The following is a 17836-nucleotide window of genomic DNA, read 5'->3' on the forward strand; positions in this document are numbered from 1 at the left end:
GCATGACCTTAAGAGAGTGATTCACACCAGACATCCCAAGAATATTACTACACTGAAACAGTTTTGTGAAGAGGAGTGGTCCAAAATTACTCCAGATCATTGTGCAGATCTGATCTGCAACTACAGGAAACGTTTGGTTGAGGTTATTGCTGCCAAAGGAGGGTCAACCAGTTATTAAGTCCAAAGGTTCATATACTTTTTCCTCCCTGCACTGTGAATGTTTACATGTTATGTTCAATTAAACCATGGCAACATCTAATGTTTGTGGAGTATTATTTTAAGCAGACTGTGTTTTTCTATTGTTGTGACTTAGATGAAGTTCAGAGCACATTTTATGACCAATTCATGGAAAACTCCACATAATCCCAACGGGTTCACATACTTTTTCTTGCAACTGTATACCCATACACATTTGTGTCCAATTTTTAAGAATTTGAAGTTTACATTGCCAGGAAACGTTAGCTTGCAACATCTTCTTAAAACTAGTATATTCAGGACGAGTTGGAACAACTTGGTTTGCCAGAATAGATAAGAAAATTACAGCACAACATCATTGAGCACCAAATTGGGAGAACTGGCTGACATTATTCTTTTCAGATGATGAAATCATAGTTTATGATTACTTTGAAGCAGCACCATGAATATCCCTCTTTTAACACTTGTTGATGTTTCTGACTTTCATAGAATAATTCATAATGTTCACATCTAATAGATATTACAGCATTGTGCATTAGTTCAAGACTGTTTCAGATTTTGATGAAAAGCATAGGCAAATAAACTTAAAATAATATTCCTGATGAAAGTAATTATCAAAATCTGCTTATAAGAAGTTGGGACACAGAATCACCACTGATTATTCTAGGCCACCTGCCAATATTTACCAATTTTAATAATGCCAGAACACAGTAAAGAGCAACACTCAATCCCATCATTTTTTGGACTTCACATTGCCAAAGCTTTTTAAAAGGTTCACAGCATAAAATACACAAAGTGCATACCACACTAATCAAATTGGAATAATGAAAGTGTTTTCTAAATTATATACCAAGATTTTGTAAAACACGGTTTTGACAATAATTGTTCAACAACTCTGTTACTCCAGAGTTGGAGTTTAGTCAACAAAAAAAGTAAATATTAGAGGCAATCTATTTTGATTATCATACTACATTGAATTAATCAGAGATTAATACTAGCCTGACTCAAGCCAAACAAATAGTTTGAACTAAAATCTCCTTGCCATCTTTAAGATGCATTAAGTTGCTTAGTTTCTGATTTCAATAAAGGGTATTTCTTTTCTGGATTTGCTTCTAATAAGAAAGAACCCAACAGCATAATAACTGGTATGAAAAGAACCACATAGATTTTTTTTTTTAATTTGATTTATATGCCACCCTTCTCCGGAGACTCAGGGCGGCTTACAATGCGTTAAGCAATAGCCTTCATACTTTTGTATATTTATACAAAGTCAGCTTATTGCCCCCACAAACTGGGTCCTCATTTAACCTACCTTAGAAAGGATGGAAGGCTGAGTCAACCTTGAGCCTTGGAGAGATTCGAACCAGCAGTAAATTGCAGGCAGCTGTGTTAATAACAGGGTGCTTTAAACCACTGTAGTACCAAGGCTCTTAGATTAAGCATGGATAAACTATGTCCACCTTTAATGTTATCAAATTGCAACTTGCATCATTCCTCAACAGTTGACAGGCTTGCAAGGGCTAATCTAAATTTGAGTTCAAAGCATCTAGATCAGTGTGTCTCAACCATCCTAATGCCGCGACCCCTTTAATACAGTTCCTCATGTTGTGGTGACCTCCAACCATAAAATTATTCCATTGACCATTGAAAATGTGTGTTTTCGGATGGTCTTAGGCGACCCCTGTGAAAGGGTCGTTCGACCCCCAAAGGGGTCCCGACCCACAGGTTGAGAACCACTGATCTAGATGGTCACATGCTACTTGACACTACAATGAACTATTGCAATGAGGATTGAAAGAAGTTGAAAATATGTTAACTTATTATATTTTGTTTGCTAAAGAATACTCCATACTCGTTTCAATCTACTAATCAAAAACTGTGACGTATGCTTAGATTTTAAAACAGTCTGATTGAACATTGAAAATAATAAAATTGTGAGAGTCATAGAATAATTTTTAACAGCTTGACATAAGCATAGCTATATAACTTGCAAAATATACTTTTGACCTGCTTGAGTATAAGCAAGGAGTCACCAAAGAGAATGCATATTAAGTTTGAGCAGGAACATCCCTCCCCCAATAGTGGAATATCTCACTTATCTGAGAACAGGATAACTAACACTGTGTTTTATCAGTGTGATTACCTCTATATCCATTCAAATGCTATTCTTTTAACAACTGCTTTCATCTGTCCTGTTTTAATCAGAAGTATTCTGTAAGCATCCAGTACCTCACCAACTCAAAGACTTGAGTAGAATTTGTTGACTTTGTAATGTAATGCTACCAATTTAGCCAGACACTACTTGGATGAATAACTTTGCAATAAATTGCTACTATGGTATTCTCCAAATGGCATGGATAACAACTCCTAGTCCTTTCTTGCTCGCCAAAGTGACAGTGGTTTATATCTGAATACTTGAAAGATAGTGGGTTACCTATCCGTGAAGCAAGCTGTTTGTTGGCAACCATCTGGAGCATTATTTCATTTTCTTATTAATTATCTGCCCAGTTCAACTTGCAGAACCAATCTGAAAGGAACTATTTTTGCCTCTAGTCAAATTATCCTACTTATAGAAGAAGACGTAGACAGAACAAACATGAACACACTTCTTAATTGTTGCTTCATGGATAATTTTTTCTTGTCTCAACATGTGTAACAGTAACAGCTAGGTTTATATTTTTGAGAAATCGCTATTATCTAACCAGTTTAATGTAAGACAAAAAACAAATCTAGATTTAAAAATGCAGCCAATTTTAAAATGCAGCCAATTTCTTATTCCTCTGTGTGTAAACAATCATCCTAAGGTCTTTTTACCATTACATTGAAGTTTTTAAAAGAATGCTTTGTGGAGGCACAAATTTGACTACGAACTATGCTTTTATTTTCAGTTATCTTTTAAAAATATTAGTTTCATGGAAGAAAATAAGATGTTTATTCAATAATTGCAATAGAAGAGGAAATATTTTGATGAAATTCAGAAAGAAAGGAAAAAAACTATTCAATTTTGAAATAAGTTGTATCCAAAGCATAACCTCCAATGCTAAAGTGAAATATTGTTTGCCTTTGGCTTACTCTGATGTGTAGATGGTTCCAACTATATATCACAGTTTTGGATAACTGTGTTAAATAAAAATTAAAAAGGCACATTTTATTTTAGGATTACAATGGAACCAGATCTAAGTCAGTTTCTATTTAAGGGATAAGGTCTCTAAGTAGATTTTTGAATCGAGACCCAAGCCCACCAGTTCAAAATTTAACTTGGGTTTTAAATACTGAATTAAGTTTTAAAATACTCTAGGTTTTCTGTGCCAGTAAAAAAGAAATATAAAAATATATAAACAAAACGCTAAGCAGAAAAGGGAAGGAGAAAATAAACGTAGTACTTTGTATTCAAAAACAGGGGTCCCCAACTCCAGGCCCCCTGGCATGGCATGCCAGAAATGGGCCACACAAACAAGCGAAGCCCCATCTGTGGGATGCAGGTAGCACACTAAACCATGCCCCCTCCAGTCCGTGGAAAAACTTCTCTCCACCAAATGGTCCCTGATGCCCAAAAGGTTGGGGGCCGCTGTTCTAAAACTAAACTCTCTTTCTGGGAGACACAAGTCTACTTGGGCATAAAACATGCCATATACAAAAAAGGGGGAGGGATTCATCCATCTTCACATTTACCTCTGGGGCACAAGGTTACAATAAACCATGACAAAACTTGCATTCCTTTTAACTACTGCTAATCTCATTAGAGTTGCCATTAGGTATTTTTTTTCTTTGATGATCTAATTGTGGGAAAATCTCACTTCTGATAAATATACAGCACAAATTAACAAGTCTTCAACACTTTTTGTAACTACTGTAGTACAAAGCATGGGACTTGGAAATGAAACAATATTTTCAATTGATATAATCTTTTCAATGACTTTTTAAAAATTAAGTATAGTATCATCAGAATAAAATATTAATAATATAGTTTTTCAAAAAAACACTATATTAAGTACCACACTGGTTGAATCTTAGTATTAGCTTGACTTGTATCCACATTACACATGAAAAATAACTGTAGCATTCATATTGAATGATAAACACTACACAATTTTACTACTGTTCTATTTGCTGTGTAACATATAAAATATATCAAATATGAAATGCTGATTTCATGTAAAATTTCATGGTAATAAAACTCAGAAGTAGGGAATAATGCCACCTTCGTAGTGCTAATATTGCTTCAGGCTACAGAAATGTTGTCAAACTTGGCACCAGATTGCGAAATGATGAGGTAATGTATGTATCAATTTATTTGTAGAAATATAGCACTTTGCCACAATTAAGGGATAGATTGGATTTATAAAATTATTTTAATCTTATTAGTTGTCCTTTTGCATATATTAGTTTTGCATATATTACCTACATCGATTATGAGAGAGAAATGGGAGCATCAAGAGAGAATATTCCCAATTACACTGTTCCTGAGCACAGATTAGCAAACTAGTGACCTCAAGGATATTATATCATTTGGATAAACCTATTTTCAGCTAAGCAACATCTTTTTTCTTGTAACATATGAATCATGTTTACCATTTGTTTTCAGTGAAAAACAGCTGCAAATATTATAGGAACCAATTCCTAAAACTGATGTTCAGGTCTAACATAATGTGTATGAGCGGAGTGATTCTGCATATCAGGACATTATCAAAGCTTCAGTTAGCACCTCTGAGACATAGGAATTCCAAATAGTACTAGGGATAAAACTGAGGGGTTGTCTTCTTGCTTCCAAGAAGACAAACTCCACAGTTTCTTGGTATATAAGCGGCTATATCAATTTGTTTGGTAAATAATATAAGGAACTTGAAATTCTAAAACACTTTAAAGCATACAATTCTATTTATGCCCATTTTGGGCTGATTTATGTTTAGTTGATTCGGTCAAATAACAGTTCTGGAAAGCCAACAACCATATCCCTACTACAAGCGCTAAAATCAGTAGGTAACTCCTGCCGCTGACGTGTAGCGTATCCGTTCAAGAACGTAGCGAGTCTTTTCCACCTTTGCTCACCCGACTTTCCTCAATCAGAACATCCCCGTTATTTGTACAACTGACACCATCGCAACAAGAATAGAACAAGAAGAGGGCATGCCAAACGGGGCAACGGGGGGGGTGGGTGGGTGGGTGGGTGTGTGTCTGTCTGTCTGTCTCTCTCTCTCTCTCTCTCTCTCTCTCTGTGTGTGTTGGTGTGTGCGCGAGAGAGAACACCTGCGTCTCTGTAGGAGGGTCAGTTCTAAGATTGCTTTGCAAAGCGATTAAAATGTCCAGGTACCACCATCCTGACACGTACATTTATTTGCCCCCCCCCACACACACACACCCTCTTCATTTACAAGGCACCCTTGTCAATGTATTATTGGAGGGGGGGGTTGCTTAGAGCTCCTACCCAGCCCTCCCGTCCATCCCACAAAAGCAGCATTGCCCTCCGCTCCTTCGCCTTTTGCCCAGCGGTCAGCCTGGCGCTCTTCTCCCCCACCCCCCATGCACCCCAGCGCAAACTAGCGCCGGCGGATAGCTAGTCTTCCTCCTCCACCTCCGGCCCACGCCAGGTCTGGCTAAGAGGGCGGCGGGTCTCCGAGGAGGAAGTAGCCTCTCCTTCCTCCTGTGCTCCCTCCGTCCCCCCCTCCTCCGTCCCCCCCCCCTTCCCGGCTCCACAGCGCCCAATGCGACACGCCTCGGACTCACGCAGGGACGAAAGAGCCGCAAGCAGGAGAAGCGCGGGGAAACAGGCTGGGGACGCCGCGCCCTGCCGCGAACCGCCGCTGCCCGAAGACGCCGCTAAAGCCGCCGCTGCCATTTTCCTGCTTCCATCTCCTTTTCCTCCCATTGTTCCACCCCCGCCCATGGTTGGAAGAGGGGTGGGAAAGCTGAGGGGGACTGCCGGGCGCCTATTGAGCTGCGCCCCTGTCGATCACGCACACCTCCTGAATCCCACGTCTCCTTTTCACCAGGCTCCGCCTTTCGCTTCTCCTGGTGAAAAAGCGGTTGGAAATGCCAGCTGCCACTCTCGCTTGAGGGCGTTGTTAGAAAAGCACGGCCTCGCCCTCGTTGGGGGGCTGACACGTGATTAGGAGCTACTTAGGCGTCCTCTAATATTGCAGCAGGATTCGCTTTCTGGCCGGGTTTTTTTTTTTCTTCCCTGTCTGGCAGTGGCCCAAATGGAAGGAGCGTGGTAGTGATTTCGTGGCTTTTTCTTCGACGGCTGTTTCCTTCTTTTTGGCATCCCAGTTATAAACCATGAGTCTGTTCAGAGGTTGAAAGTATATATTCTATTCAAGCCTACTTATCACCTCGTTCTGAGATAATTTCTCATATACAAATGAACAGGGGCCATTTTTTTCACATTAATTTCAACGCATTCTTAACAAATTTTCCTTGTTGTTTGATGTCAGATACAGCCAAGTGAATAATTTGCTGTTTTCTCCCATTAAAAGGTAGGAAAGTGTTTGGAAAAAAAAAGGTATGTTTAAATATTTCCATTATGGCAGGTATTAGAAATTAAATATTATAGTTTTGGGTACATTGTTGATTTAAGTCAAGTTCTCAAGCAAAGATGCTACTTTAAGAAGCACATTTCTACTTATTCTTTTTAATATACACATTTGGGTAGAATCATATAGTTGTAATGGCCCATTTAATTTCTCCAACTCACTCTTTGAGTACAGCAATCAAAATTAAGCTGTCTTGGAAAAGATGACTGTCTAATCTCCACTGTAACCCACCCAGGAAAGGGAAGGGTACAACTCCAGTGAGTAATTGGAGTCACTGCCAATCCTTGTGCATGATTCTGAAGTCAGCCATGCATTTACTCATCATACGTCCTATTTATGGTTAACTAGTGGAATCTTACCAGGTGTTGATTTCAGGCTTACTGATCTGAAGATCTTTGGATTCTCTCTCTCTCTCTCCCACCCACACCCACACACACTTTGAAATTGGGAACATTTGCCCTTCTTCAGTCATCTGGTATATATTTTCTCGGAATTTCTCATGGCTAATATATTAAAATTCACCAGATTTTCTGCAAGATTCGTCAGTTCCTAAGGGTGAGCTGAAGAATTATGTGCATTCAAGACCTCTCTTCCTCTAAAAATCTTTATTTTGTCTCTTCATTCTCTCCCTCAGAATTGCCTGGTGATACCCTCTTTATTAGAAAAAACTTAACTTTTCTTTATTACCTGTTAACATTCATTCGCTTCACAGGGAAGCCAGTGTACCCACTTCTTTTCTCTTTTTTGTACAATATCTAAAGTTTTAGTTGAGCTTTCATTTCCTCATTCTCCCTAAAATTATTGGCTAAGAAATTGCTTTTCTTTCATCATCTTTCCTTCTTCACCCTCCAAAATGTATCCTTTTTCAGATCTTCAGCAAGTTTTTTTCTGTTGCTAGGTGACCTTTTGCCCTCTATTTTTTAAAATTATGTTTCTTATAGTTTTAATGCAAACTATGAAGATTGAAAAGCAATAATTATGTCTATGGTATTATTTTTAAGTATATTCTGTCACAACATAGGGAACTTGTGGTGTCTAAAGGCCTTGCTAAGTGTTGGATGTGGAGACAGCAATAAGCAGAACTATGATGCAAAATGAATGCACACAGTTGAGCTTGAGGCTTTCAAAAACTTTCCTTTTTTCTTTCTTTCCAATCAAGCAGAACAGGAAGAAACCAGTAAATGTGACAAAGGTAACCATGTTAGTTTGCCACATCAAAAGAATCCCTAAATATTCTAGTGGAACCTTAAACACCCCAACCAAAACACTGTAAATATTACCCATTAAAATATTAAGCATCTTAATTAAAATAAGTAATTAAGGAAAACTAATTATTTTAGGTGTTCCTTCAGGTGTACTGCAACTATAGCTAGAAGTATTCCAAGCCAACCACTCAGAGGAACCACAAGATAGGAAAGCCTTGTATAAATTAGCATAGTATTGCATCTGACAAAGAAATAAAAATTCTTTGAAGTAATTTTAATTTCAAACAATTTTATAATATTGTGGCAGGTATGGTAAAATAACACTTTTTACATTGATTGTAGCCAATTGTGCTAACTGAAACCTGGTTATACAGCAATAAACAGTTATTCAGCTAGAACTATTGGATATGTGCAATAAGATAGCTCTTATTTCTCATTAACTTTTCTCCTCATTGATTTTAATATAAATATTTAATATTATAAATTCCAGTGTTCCATTAAAGTTATTCTGGTTCAAAATAATTTATGGCAGTTATTTTTAGGAGGAAAGACAATTTGAAAATATTACTATTTCATAAATGAAATTAACATTTTAGCACAAATTATCTGCTCAGTAAGCTTTTTGTATATGTCTGACTTTGCAGAGTACGAAATAATTAGGCTTGACTCACAGGAAAAAAAATGGCAAGGGGAAAGTATGACCTCTCCCACACTGATTATACTACACATCAAAAGCATATATAATAGAAAAACATATATAAACATGTGATTAACTAAATTACAAAGTGGCTAACAATATGGCCTGAATTATTGTCCTGAACCCCATGCCAAAAAGCAGCCAGGTCTTTAAGGCTTTTTAAAAGGTGAGCAGATCTGGAGCCAAACTAACTTCGGGACATAGGATTTTCCTGAGGGCAGATATAACTACAGAACAGACATTGCTTCCCGGTCACTTAATGAGAAGGTAAAAGCATTGGGTGTAATGCAATCTTTCAGATACTCCCCATGCTATGTAGAATTTTATAAGTAATAATCAGCACCCCAAATTGCATCAAATTGGGAGCAGGGCAGTTCATTGAATAAAAGTGTAACATGGGTATAATGAGCCATACTCACAATGGCCTGGGCTGCCACACTTAGGAACAATTGAGATTTTTAGATGTTCTTTGTGGAGCCCATGTACAGCACATTGCATAATCCATCCACCAGGTGACCAAAGAATGAGTGACACTGTGCAATATTTTATTATCCAAGAAAGGACAAAATTGATGTGCAATATAAAGGTGTACAAAGCCCTCTTGGCCACAACTCCCATTTGCTTTTTGAACTGGAGCTCTGATTTCAGGAGGTCATCTAGAGTAGATACTGGTTCTGTCTTGAGTAGTGCAACCCACCCAGAACTAAAGATGGAAATCATTAAGGGAAAGATACTCTTCTTAAAAGTGCTGTGAGCAATCCAATTCTGAATTTTGTATGCCAAAGATGTTTGCCGTTAAATATAATGGTTATTAAAGTTAGTTATTGGCGAGTGAAAGATAAAAAGTTAAAAGGAAATAACAGTTGCAGGCACAGATGACTGATGAACTCAGCCTCTTCTCTCCGGATTTCAACCACATAAACCACACAGAAGTTAGGAACTGACTGAAAAATCATCTAAACAGTATAAATCAAAAAAATGATATGACAGAATGGACAGTCCTGGAGGAGATATCATTCAAGTTCAAGAAAGTAATAACCAGCACCTTGAATTGTACCCAGAGGCAAATTGGAAGGATCAAGAAATGTGCTAAAATGGCATAGACATTCTACAGAATATAATATATAATTATAATAATATAATGAAGATTTTTTTTCTTCAACTATCTAGAACTTATATGCAGTTTCTTTTCCATCCCCATTTCTCATACCTTATAAATTGATCATTGGATTATAATCAAATACTTATGCAAGCAGTTAGATAGGATAATATACTAAAAGTGCTGAGAATCATATCTATTATTTTCTATTGTATGAATAAATGTTAAAATATATGGTATGTATTATGTTGTGCTATGCTGAAAAACTGTTCATATTTTTAGTTTAAAAAAACCTGACAGCGTGACTTGCTAGAATGTATCAGTGTAGAAGAAGTAATTTGTACAATAGGAAATCAGAAAGCAGGATTTCTTCAGCTAATAAAGTCTTACCTACTTATGACTGTGATTGGATGGCACATAATAGTTTCTCTGCTGACATAAGAGAAAGTGGTTTAGCTTTTACCTGGAGTTCTTACGGAGCTACAGTACATCACCCATCTCTGTGATACGTGTATCATAATGGTGAGATCATTATTGCTGTATTATGCAAACTATAATAAAGTCTGATGCTATATTGGATACTTATTTGGCAAAATATGCTTCCAAGTATAGGCTGAAGATTAGGATTTTTAAAAGGTAAAAGACTGGCTTATTGTCCTGTCTCAGCTCTACTTTTCACATTTGAGCCACACACAAGATGGCTTTCTTTCAAGATGGGGAGTTAAAGAGCAAGGGGGAGTTTGGAGACCATAGAAAGTTAGCTTATTTTAGCTTATGTTTGTTATGCTATACCCTGTTTTTGCTCTGGGAAGTCCGGGGGTGGGTGGGTGTTGGGGGGAGGGGGGGTTGGAGGGGGGAAAATTGTTGTAATGATTGTTAAAACTTTTTTAAAAATTTTTTTAAAAAAAGATGGCTTTCTGAATGCTGATTCAATATGCCTTTTCAGCAGCATGAAGTGACTTATGAAAACTCCAAATTTTTAGTTTCAATATGAAATGATTTATTTTCAATAAAATTACAACCACGCAGGATGATTCTATTTTTCTTTCTTTCCTTTACACATTTCTTCCCTTATTTCAGTGGAGTACAAACATTTAGGGGAGCAAGAACTGTGCTTTGATTTTTGACAGTATAGTGGAAAGCCACATTTTAAAAATTGACAAGATCAGATAATAATTTAATAATAAATTAATAACAGGCTCCATGTTTCCAATAATTTCTATCTTATTCAGAGCTAGAGTTCCATCAGATTTGGAAGGACTCTGAAAGTTGATTGCAAGTCTTTAATAGACCACATATAGTCTACAACCATATATTATTAGATAATGATGGAAGTACAGAATATTGAACAAGCAGACAAGCACAATACTGAGCGCAAAGTACAAAATCCTTTGGATGTATATTCTTCTGTTCTACTTAAAGAAGCCTCTGAGATTATAATGGTGGATTAAGGGGAATGCGACACACAGCGGGATTTATAGTAGAAAAATGAACATGGATATAAATTACTTTGACGTGCTCTTTCTTCCTTCACTGTATCCTTACTAAAATGATCAAATGAAGATATTCAGTACCTACTCTTGACTTAAACCTCTCTAAGAATTTTGCCACTATACCCCACAATATACTTTTATAGTATAAATTACCACAGCTACTCCCAACTTTAGTCAGTTTTGCCATCATGCGGGTCAATCTTTTTTCAGTTTTGTTCTCAATAAAGGTAATATATGCTAAATATTTTAATAACTCTAACATTCCGTAGGTTTATTATAGCAACATTTCTGATTTTGATGCCTTACAACAAACAAACATAAGAATTTTTCAAATAACTAATTTGATTGCTTATATTTGTAACTTAAAGCTAATCTATTTTAGATTTTTACTGAGTTATTTTGAATACACATAAAAAGATGCATTTTCCAAATTGCATCAAATTTAAAAAAAAAAACCCCAGCTCATTTTTTACTGGCATACAAGGTTCCTCCTATTCTTTCTTCTTCACCTTAGATACTTTCTAATTCTAAACAAGGAATTTTCCTATTATTTCAGACACTGAGCTACTAGAATAACCCTTTATAGTTGTAAATATCTGAGAGAGAAAGGCCAAAGAAAAATTATGCTAAAACATTTCTAAGGATGGCCACTCTATATCAGATATGAATTTGATTAAAAATGAATATATTCTTTTATAAATAAACAGCAATAAAATGCATTTGGCAAATCAGCCTCTGCTTTTGCTTGCTCTGTTAAGTCTTCCTACCATAGCTTGTTCACTTCCAGGCTAATCTGTCTACAGTCATGAATCACTTTGTGATTCAAAAGTATGTCATTTAGGAGTTGATAGAGCCTGCAATTTCCAGTTCCTAATTCAATACATTAATTACTAAACCTGGCTAACAATAAATAAAAATCTATGTTTTTGTCATCACCCCATGTTCCAGCTTTCTGCTCATGTTGCAGAAATATATTTTGTCCAGAAGTCTAGTAGTTCTAATAATATACTATTTGCTTTGATCATGCTAGCTCTGGGATTATGAGAGGTAGTCCAACATAACTGGTGGGATTATTAATTTATATCCAGCCTTTATTATTTTTACAAATATTATTATCTTAAGGCAATTAAATCCTTATTTTCATGTTTCTAATCTGTTTCTCCAGCATTCAAGAATATATAGGATTGTTGACACCTCCAAAATAATAATGTTTCACAATTGCTTATTAAGTCAATGAGCACCCTTCAAAGGTTTCAATTTTAGAACTCATTTGTAGATAAAACACATATTTTGATCTTTTTGCCATATAATATGTATATCATCATATATGTAATCAGCTCACATTGCATTGAAATCTAACAGTGGTTCCACAAAGACTTATGTTTTAAGACACTCTTCACATAATTCAGCTTTATCTGCAGGAATACTTTTATCCATTAGCTAAAATGGGAGGATAATTTCTTGAAATCATACCGTACATCTGAAAAAAAATCACTAGTGAAATATTATCCTCTTCATATCCTGTTTGTAAGAGCTAGATATTGGAGGGCTTAGATAAGGACTTGGCTAGATATTGGCTAGACAAATCTCCATAGAACAACATCAGCTTTATTGGTTTTCAGTTAGTCCTGTGCATTTTATACAATGGCACAATCCTTAATTTACTCTGTAATTTAATACTGCGCACCTGTATGGGGAAGAAGTTGTACCAACAAGATTGATCTTGTACCAACAAGAAGATCTTTGACACAATGAGAATAATATCTGGAACTCTCAAATCTACACCACTTTGATGGCTCTTTCTAACATGGCCCCTCCTGATCTCAGGTGACAATAACAGACAGTTTGAGAGTAGAATAAGGTAAGTAGACCACCGACTCCTAGAAGTCTATTGATACATAAAATATTAGATTCTCTACCTAACACAAAGCTTAAGTCTAAGAAACCGATTTGCAATAACATACCACAATCTTGCAATCTAGATAAAGAATGGTGATTGGAATGGGCAACCCTTAATAACGGTAATCAAACATATCACATAGATCCAACAAAACCACTTCCGGGAATACAGCTGCCCTGAAAAATATGGAGGCATCTGAACAGAATCACGACAGGCCATGCCAGAACTTCGATCAAAGCTCTTTAAGTGGGGAATGGCTGAGACTGCAATGTGACTATGATGCACCAGAACAAACAAAAACATATAGTTCAAGAATGCCTCCTGGAAATTTCAAGGCACCTGGGCTGATCTCATTGCAGCCACATAATAAGCAGTTAGAGATGGGTTTCATTAGAAATTGCACTATAGCACCCATCCTATTATGATTCTGTGGTGCCATGGCAATTTTATCATGGTTTTATCTTAATTCAACATTTTATCTCATCTATTGCATTTCCACACGTTTTACATACCGTGCATGCATTTGCTGATGCTTTATTTAAAATTATATCTGTTATATATATGTTTCTACATATAGTGTCGTTTATTAATGTTATACATCAGTGATTGCATGACTTGTCTAGATGCCATACACTAAATAAATAAATTTGTTCTGCTACTAATGATCTCAATTTAATTTTATATCTCTATATGTATTATATTTTATATCTCTATCTCTTTATATTTATTTGTCACTAGAATTTAATCCTATCTTTTTGATATATATAATTCTCCTGGTATTTTCTGCACAACAATCTTGAGAGTGGATTGGGCTGAAAGAATGACTGGCCCAAATTCATCCAGTTAGTTTTCATGCCTCTGTATAGCAACCAACTTGCAAATTTATTCTGTTTCTATCTTGATTGTGGTACTTTTTTTTTTTTCTAGTCTGGAAATCTATTGAGAAATAGTATAAAATCCTCATCAAGAAATACACAGTTTACATATTATCAGACTACTTTGAATTTATTTCCATAAATGTTTCAAATCCTGAACATTTCCTTTTCTTCAAAATGCAGGCATAGCTATAGAAATGGGTCTCTGTTGTGTACTCAGTTATGGGGAGAAAGTATTTGAATAACATTCAGTTTGAACCTGAATGATTCTCAACTCCAGACTTTAATCTTCTAAATCCTGATTTTATTCTACAGATGCACATGCAGTTTTACTAAGGAGCCAAAATAGAAATACTTCTGTACCAAAAATAAATCTGTATTTCTGTATTCATTTCAAAGGAATGGAGTGAATTAATAGGGTCAAAAAGTTTCCAGTTTCGAAACTAGTACCATTAAACAATAAAAAGAAGAAGCTAAACCCATCCTTTCCTAATACAGGCTCAGTTCCCTTTCATTTATGGTTATTATATTAAAAACCAAACTATGATTTCACTTCCACTTTATTCAAATGTCAGCTCAAGAGAAAATCTGAATAAGCTCATTTAGGGTTAAAGCATTTCTTTGTGGACGCAGATCCAGGATGCTTGGTGCACCTCAAAAAGAAAATTCTTACAGAATCTTTTGAGGTATTTACAGTTTCTACAAACATTATTTTATCTATTATCATCTATGGAGATTCTCAGTCGTCCAGGTCATGGTTGTCCCAAAAATGCTTTTTCAGGAGGCAACTGGACTTGGCCTTGTTTTTTCTTTTGAAGACGTTTTGCTTCTCATCCAAGCAGCTTCTTCAGCTCTGACAGGATGGTGGGAAAGGGAAAGATTCATATTCTTTGCAGACAACTGGTCATTTGGAAGCTGTCTCATCCAGCTTCTTGTATGAGAAGCGAAACATCTTCAAAGAAAAAACAAGAAAGTCCAGTTGCCTCCTGAAAAAACACCTTTGGGACAACCATGACCTGGATAACTGAGAATCTCTCCAGACGTTTAGCTACACAATTTCGGATGAACACCCTTTGAATAGTGTGGGAGTAGGAATGGATTTCCAGAGTGGGGGGGCAGGAATGCAGACTACAGGACCAGGAGCAGGGATGGGTTTCTACCGGTTCGCCCGGTTCAGGCGAACTAGTAACGGCAGCGGCGGGAGGCTCCACCCACCTGCCCAGACGTTATAAAAAACACATGCACAGAAATGCCACGTGCTCGCAAAGCAAGTGCCGGCGCCTGTGCACTGCGGATAGCAAATCAGTAGTGCCAGGTTTTGAAACCCACTACTGACCAAGAGCACTACTCAGGTGACCCTGAGAACACAGATAAACCTCCAAGTGCTTCAACCACCCTCTAAAAGGATGCAAATGACCAACTGTCTGCAAGGAATATAAATCCGTCCATTCCCCACTATCCTGTCAGAGTTGAAGAAGCTTCTTGGATGAGAAGCGAAACGTCTTCAACGAAAAAACAAGAAAGTCCAGTTGCCTCCTGAAAAAGCACCCTTGGGACAAACCATAACCTGGATGACAGAGAATTTCTACAGATTGTTATTCCGGTGCTCACTTCATATTCATTGTTGCGGAATAAGTGGAAATCCGACGGCGGGGAGAGATATTAGCAAGCAGGTTAAGGAGACCAGCCCAGAGGCAGATCCACGAAAACAGACAAATGTTTCTTGCACAATAAGCTTTTGAAGCGAGTTTCCAAATAATCCTGACGGCCGGCTTGGTTCGGTATTGGCAGCAAACCAAACTCTCCTGTTGCTAAGTTAGGCATAGAGGCGCGTTTACTCGGAAACCAGCGCAATTGATGGCAGGTCCTTCTCGATCAGCATTTTTCACCCTCAGGGCCGGGTGGACTTCAACTCCCAGAAGATACCAGCGAAGCCTGCGTGGCTGGGGAATTCTGGGAGTTTTAAAAAATCTCCCATCTTGACGTTGACGTATTTGGGGAAACCCTGCACTAAAGCAGGGTCTCCAACCTTGGCCACTTTAAGTCTGGCGGACTGGGAGTTGAAGTCCGCCAGGCTTAAAGTGGCCAAGGTTGGAGACCCCTGCACTAAAGGACGACACCTGTGGGGAAAATGGGTCGGATTATTTCGGGATCCTCTTTCATCCTCCTGTTCGCTTAATTTGACACAGAATCCCGTAAATATGTCTTTTGTTTCTATTTGAAGCGGGGCATCTCTTAAATATTTTCCAGGTTCAAACAAACAAACAAAGGCATGATACCCCCGGGAACTCTCCCAGGGCTTCCACGACCTTGAGGGAAGGGCTGTTTGCTGTAACAGAAAACAGTATCCATGTGGTAATAAGTGTACATGCGACTTTGCAACCTGCGTTAGACTTAACATTAACATTCTGTTCTGTCCCAAGAACATCTGCCTTTGAATGGGATTACTGATATTTGCTGACTTTAGAAAATGCAACCAATATTCAAACAAAACAGTCCTTGCTGTGGGTAAACAATGACCTCGAAATCACCATCGTTTTCTATTGGGCGGGTAAAGTGATAAAGCAACCGCTAAAGTTAGGATCCAGGAGAAGAAGAAGAGCGAGTTCATGGACTGGCTCGTTGGTCTAGGGGTATGATTCTCGCTTAGGGTGCGAGAGGTCCCGGGTTCAAATCCCGGACGAGCCCTATTTTTATTTATTTTTTAATCTTTTCTATAATACACGGTTGTTTTTAAAAACCGTAAATTAGTATTTTACAGTAGGTTGTGTTTTCGGCTCACTCCAGGACATTAGAAAAACGTTGTAGAAAGATTTATTGACACTAATTGCTATGCAATTCGTTCGCCAGCGACGCTGCCGTGTGAGGGACCTTAGAGCTTTTCCCCCCTCTTTTTATTATCGATCTATTCATCCTACAAGTGTAAGGAAAAATTAAAAAAAAGGAAGCCTATTCGTTTCCCCTTGTTTACTCCGCTGTAAACGTAAGAAGTTGTGTTAACGAATGCTATAAAAAGGTTATTATCAAAAAAGGACAGACTATAAACGCAATCGGTGTTTTCGGCAGTTCATATAAACGCGAAAATATAAATTAAATTATGCGGAATTTCAAAGACAGCTCCGGTATCCTGTCAATCCGTTCTCGATTTTAGGGAGATTATTTATTTGCATCTTTTGATATCCGGTTCTTGCTTAATTTGTTTTGATGAAAGATTCTGTAAAACACGTAAAAAAAAAGGCCTCACGCCCCCCAAAATACGAAGGAAACGAAAGCACTTCCTCCGACTACGGGCTCGTCCGGGATTTGAACCCGGGACCTCTCGCACCCGAAGCGAGAATCATACCCCTAGACCAACGAGCCGCTCTCAGTAAAATCCTCCTAGGCTGGCTTCTTCACTTTTATCCCGCCCCTCTTCTACTGCGCAATCTCCCCAGGGTTGGCTGCTCCGTTAACGTTGCGTTCATTTTTTGGGGAAAATGGTTCCGCGTACAGTGCTGCTACTAGCCGTGGCGTTTGAATTCGCTTCTCGCCTACCTGAGAGGTCTGCCGTTAGCGCCTCCGCCCCCCCTCCCTCACGGAGAACTTTTTCCATTTATACTCAGTCCCCGAAGAAAAGACGCTTTAGCCTGTTGGGAGGAAGACTGTACCACTTCGCTCTCGAGGAGGGGGGGCGGCTTTACTTCCTTTCTTCATAAGCCCTCTTTGACATAGCATATAGTAAATGCAGGGTAGGAATCTCTTCGTTTCTAATGAAACGATAAGCTTTATGAAGTTTATTTTGGCAACTCCTTTCTTTCCTCTTTCCTTTCTTCGCCTCTTTCCTCTTTCCTTTTCTTTCCTCT

General features: G+C 37.7%; 1 protein-coding gene and 2 non-coding genes across 5 annotated transcripts in view; 1 reads left to right on the forward strand and 2 right to left on the reverse strand.

Moving 5' to 3' along the window:
* The window catches only part of MPZL1 (myelin protein zero like 1), a 47802-nt gene extending 41602 nt beyond the window's left edge, over positions 1 to 6200 (reverse strand). For 2 of the 3 annotated variants that reach the window (XR_015734438.1, XM_034413829.2), the window contains exon 1: positions 5920 to 6140. Coding sequence is in view for 2 of the 3 variants with exons in the window: in XM_034413829.2 (XP_034269720.1) it covers positions 5920 to 6079 (160 nt within the window). In the remaining variant the exon portion in view is untranslated. Of the gene's footprint in view, positions 1 to 5919 lie in introns of all 3 variants that reach the window. The other variant, XM_034413821.3, reaches the window with a different exon arrangement.
* A 10410-nt stretch (positions 6201 to 16610) lies between these two features.
* TRNAP-AGG (transfer RNA proline (anticodon AGG)) lies at positions 16611 to 16682 on the forward strand. Its single transcript has one exon. It is a non-coding gene; the product is annotated as a tRNA-Pro (tRNA).
* A 600-nt stretch (positions 16683 to 17282) lies between these two features.
* On the reverse strand, positions 17283 to 17354 carry TRNAP-CGG (transfer RNA proline (anticodon CGG)). The gene has a single exon. It is a non-coding gene; the product is annotated as a tRNA-Pro (tRNA).
* Positions 17355 to 17836: the final 482 nt, after the last annotated feature.

Source organism: Pantherophis guttatus, chromosome 5 (genome assembly GCF_059756535.1).
Source record: "Pantherophis guttatus breed Tessera chromosome 5, ASM5975653v1, whole genome shotgun sequence".
NCBI lineage: Eukaryota > Metazoa > Chordata > Lepidosauria > Squamata > Colubridae > Pantherophis > Pantherophis guttatus.